Below are 4,703 nucleotides of genomic sequence, written 5' to 3'. Positions count from 1 at the left end.
CCCTACACCCCTCATCTCCTCTTCCTTCTGCACCTCCTGCTTCTGCTCCTCACTACCACTGTCACTAAACTGCACCACTACCCTCATCATTACATTTACCTCATCACCATGTGTGTGTGTGTGCGTGCGTACACATATGTCTGTTCTGTGTCATGAGGGTTAAAAGTGTGAGGCATTTTGTATGACAAAAGAGTGTGTGTGTGTGTATGTATTGTTGGCGAAAAGTGTGTACTGAATGATAGGGGTTCACATGCCCTCACCGATACCAAGAAGAAAAATTCATGGAAATGATATTATGATATTATAGACAGTTAGGTAGCATAGAGAGGTTATCATCCTCAGTGACTTGTGTCTCAGTATCATTGTCAACTTAACCAAGTTTTGAATTTTATAGATAGATTATAGTAGAGACTAATTAAGAAGGAAATTAGTTTAGATGAGATGTTAACTTTGTACCAGGATGAAGAACTACTGATGCTCTGTTTTTAGAGATAGGGACAAGTGACTGAGACCTTTGGTGATATACTGTGCTTGAGAAGACCTGTCAAGCCAAGTGAGATCGTAGTTGTGGCCAATGCTGGTACTAAGTCACCAGCATCTGTGCTGGTGACATGTAAGAAGTACCCACTGCACTCTTGGAATGGTTGGTGTTAGGAAGGGCATCCAGCCATAGAAACCAAGTCGAATCAGACTGGAACCTGGTGCAGCTCTCCAGTTTACCAGTTTTCAGTTGAACCGTCCAACCCATGCCAGCATGGAAAATGGACATTAATTGATGATGATGATGATGAAGTAACTATAAGAGCAAATCACTGTGTTTAATATTCTGTTGTTTGGTTTCATATTCTGTTGTCCATGTGTCTATATCATGTGAGTGAGTGTGTCTAAGATAATGTATTGCATGTCTAAAATATCTGTTTTGTTCTTCTTTTTCCATCACAGGAGATTGTAGTACGTCCAATAGAGAGTCGATCGTCGTCCAGCAAACAAGACAAGAACACTGATATTGAGCACAGATTTGAGGTCCCACCCTGGAGGTATGGCCCAGCCCAGTATTGGTATGACTTGATGGCAGTCGATGAAACTGGAGAAAACTTTTCTTATGGCTTCAAGTTAGGAGTAAGAACTTCCATTATGTGACTTCTGTATTGTATGAGTGTGTGTGTGTATATTTTATTCTTTTACTTGTTTCAGTCATTTGAATGCAGCCATGCTGGAGCATCGCCTTTAATTGAACAAATCGACCCCAGGAATTATACTTTGTAAGCCTAGTATTTATTCTGTCAGTCTCTTTTGCCGGACTGCTAAATAACAGGGATGTAAACTCACCAACATCATTGTCAAGCGATGGTGGAGGGGACAAACATATACACACACAAACACACATATATACAAAATATTTGAGCGAGGTCGTTGCCAGTGCCGCTGGACTGGATCCTGTGCAGGTGGCACGTAAAAGCACCCACTACACTCTTGGAGTGGTTGGCGTTAGGAATGGCATCTAGCTGTAGAATTTCTGCCAGATCAGATTGGAGCCTGGTGCAGCCATCTGGTTCACCACTCCTCAGTCAAATCGTCCAACCCATGCCAGCATGGAAAGCAGAAGTTAAATGATGATTATATATATATATATATATATATATATATATACACACACACACACACATATATACACATATACATACACAACAGGCTTCTTTCAGTTTCTTTCTACCAGATCCACTCACAAGGCTTTGGTTGGCCTGAGGCTATAGCAGAAGACACTTGCCCTAGGTGCCATGCAGTGGGACTGAACCCGGAACCATGTGGTTGGGAAGCAAGCTTCTTACCACACAGCTACGCCTATATATATGTACAAGTGTGGATGTGTGATATATCAATTTGACTGGTAATTTCTACCTTTTTTCTGTATGTACTGGCACAATAGAAATGGTTGTCAGTAATGTATAGAATAATCATCAATTAAAGATGTGTTTTTCTCCATTCTAGCTCTTGTCTTATACTCTGAATTTCTTGAAATTTTTCTAAGCACTACTTAGATTCACTTGTCAGACATGACAATTACCTTGGATATTAATTCTACATGAATTTATCGGTATCTGGTGTTTTGATATTTAAGGAGTTTTGATATGTGATAAGTTCCTGGCTTTAAGGATATCGTGAAAGGCCTGGATAGAGGCCAAACCTTCCAGGTTCTTTTACAGGGCTTAGAAAAACTGAAGGACCACTGCAAGAAGTGTGTGAATCTGAGAGGGGAATATGTTGAATAAAATCATAATTAACTGATTCTCCTGTATTTTCTTCTACTCAAAGCCAGGAACTTTTCAGCACCCACTCATAGTTAACCAAATTTGTTTAACACTGAGTACTTTTTAGGTATCTGCCCGGATTTATTAATCCCTTTTACTTATTATATATGTATACACACACACATATTCATGCTTGCATGTGTGTGTGTGTTTGTGCATCAAATAACTGGCTTTTCTTTTGCTTATTTCTCTCTTTGGTCGTTTTAGGATCGTAGTAAATTTGACTTGAGTAAAGAAGGAAGGAACCTGATGGCTTTTCCTGATGAAATCTTTGAAATGGTGACACAAGTCCATTGGGAGGATGAGGTGATCTGGAATGGTGAAGAGGCACGTGCAAAGGTTCTACAGTCACATAAACTGCGTGCACCATCTGCAGGATGGATTCCAAGTGCAAGTTTCCGAAGTGCTGGCCAATTTTTGCAGCAGAGTATGTGCTTTAGTTTATTTGTATTTCTCCTGCTCTTTACTTTTAACTGCTATGTCTATGACTTATTCTACTTCTCGGTGGGGAATCTTTATTGGGTAAACTAAGATTGAGTACTTAGAATAACAACATGTGACTTGAAACACCTTCAATACATTGACTGTTTCTTCCTTTCTGTCAAATGATTTTAATTCAACTTGTTTCTATCTTCTTCACTTGTTTCAGACCGATTTGGAAATAAATCCTTCATAATTCCAGGGAAGAATGCTTCTGTGCAAAGTTTGGGATCTAAAGTTGGACCTCAGTTCCAAACTGGTGAGTGTTTTGTTTCTGTTTTTCAATTTTTGTGTTTTCTTTTCTTTTCTGTATGTGTGTATGTTTCTATGTATGTGCATGCATGAATATATGTATATATGTGTGTATGTATATACACAGCATGCAGTTGAGTTGATCTTTTTTTGGAAAGTGGCCCATTCTACCTATCTCTCTCTTTTAAATTTATTCTATTAATTTAAGATGGTTTTTCATTACTTTGATTTTGTAATATATATATGTGTGTGTGTGTGTGTGTGTGTGTATATATATATATATATATATATATATATATATTGCTTTTCTTTAATTTTCCTGATTACATAGAAATTAGTGATTCCAAAGAATCGAATTGGCGTTCTATCTTCCCGGTTGAAAATGAGGCTCTGGTTTATGAAAACTGGGAAGAGGATATTATCTGGGACCCTGAGGTAAAGTATTTGTCTTCCTTTGAAACAAACAAACAAACAAACAACTTCTGTATATACTTAAATTGATAGTTGTGGTCTATTTGATTATGTTTATTGTTATTGGGTGTTGTCACTGAGAACTAGGCACAGAATTAAATTATATTTTGGAAGAAATGATTCACATCCTCACTTCTGAAACATAGTTTAAGAAGTGATACAGTTTTTATTGTGGATGCAGTGAATTAGGATAGAATGTAATGGTTTGAATTTCTTGAATAAAGGTTATTTAAAATCATTTATATTAATCTTATGTAACATTTTTCATCAATTCCAAAAAATATACTTCCATTTATTGATTTAGTTTGGTTAAAGTGCCTTAAACAGTACATAAGAGTTACATAACTATACATGAACATTGAATCATAGCGTATAGAAGACTTGAAAAATTCATGGGCACTGAACCTCTTTGACTATTTTATTTAACAAACAAATACAGTAAATATACACATACATGTAAATTAATTATAAGTACTGTAATAATGGCATAGGCATAGCAGTGTGATTAAGATGTTTGCTTTGCAAGCATTTGGTTTTGGGTTCTGTCCCACTACACATTATCTTGAGCAAGTGTCTTCTACTAGCACCAGCTAAGAAATATAATAACATAATGTAAATATATTATGATAATAAGCTATGAGATACAGATCCACACATACATCTTAAATATAAAACAATGTCATATCATTCTGTTTCCTAACAGAATATGGAGAAAATACCTGGACCAGCAATGCTGACACTTGATCCAAATGATGACAATATAATTCTTGAAGTTCCTGAAGATATTGATCCAAATGAGCAAACAGAGCCTGCCAAGAAAGAGAAAGTAAGTTATTTATTCTTGTTTTAATAATAAATGATAAATATCAGAATAAAGGAGATGATTGGTGTTATGTTTCCCTCGGACTGACTCGCAGAGATAACATAACGAGTTATACAATTTAATTATTACATTTATTATTCAATTACATACAAAGAACGCACTCACCCAATGTTCGTTATGAATAAACAAAAGTCATGTCCGCTATATATATATCAATGACATTTTACTACGACAGTCCCACAAGACAACAACAATGAAACAATGAACTCAGACGAACCACATGACACACGGAACGTCAGACGAATTGCATATCTAACAGTCCATATAACACCTCCCCACTGAAATTGATGCTACACAAGAAGTATCAA

At 36.5% G+C, this 4,703-nt stretch overlaps 1 protein-coding gene across 3 annotated transcripts in view; it reads left to right on the top strand.

Moving 5' to 3' along the window:
• LOC106877877 (transcription initiation factor TFIID subunit 1) overlaps positions 1 to 4,703 on the top strand; it is a 93,401-nt gene that overhangs the window by 17,294 nt on the left and 71,404 nt on the right. For all 3 annotated transcript variants that reach the window (XM_014926919.2, XM_014926917.2, XM_014926918.2), the window contains 5 exons: positions 943 to 1,119; positions 2,517 to 2,736; positions 2,959 to 3,048; positions 3,373 to 3,476; positions 4,216 to 4,338. In XM_014926919.2, the coding sequence (XP_014782405.1) occupies positions 943 to 1,119; positions 2,517 to 2,736; positions 2,959 to 3,048; positions 3,373 to 3,476; positions 4,216 to 4,338 (714 nt within the window). The remainder of the gene's footprint in view (positions 1 to 942; positions 1,120 to 2,516; positions 2,737 to 2,958; positions 3,049 to 3,372; positions 3,477 to 4,215; positions 4,339 to 4,703) is intronic.

This window comes from Octopus bimaculoides, chromosome 13 (assembly GCF_001194135.2).
Source record: "Octopus bimaculoides isolate UCB-OBI-ISO-001 chromosome 13, ASM119413v2, whole genome shotgun sequence".
NCBI classification, from domain to species: Eukaryota; Metazoa; Mollusca; class Cephalopoda; order Octopoda; family Octopodidae; genus Octopus; species Octopus bimaculoides.
This window is presented reverse-complemented; position numbering and strand designations above follow the sequence as displayed.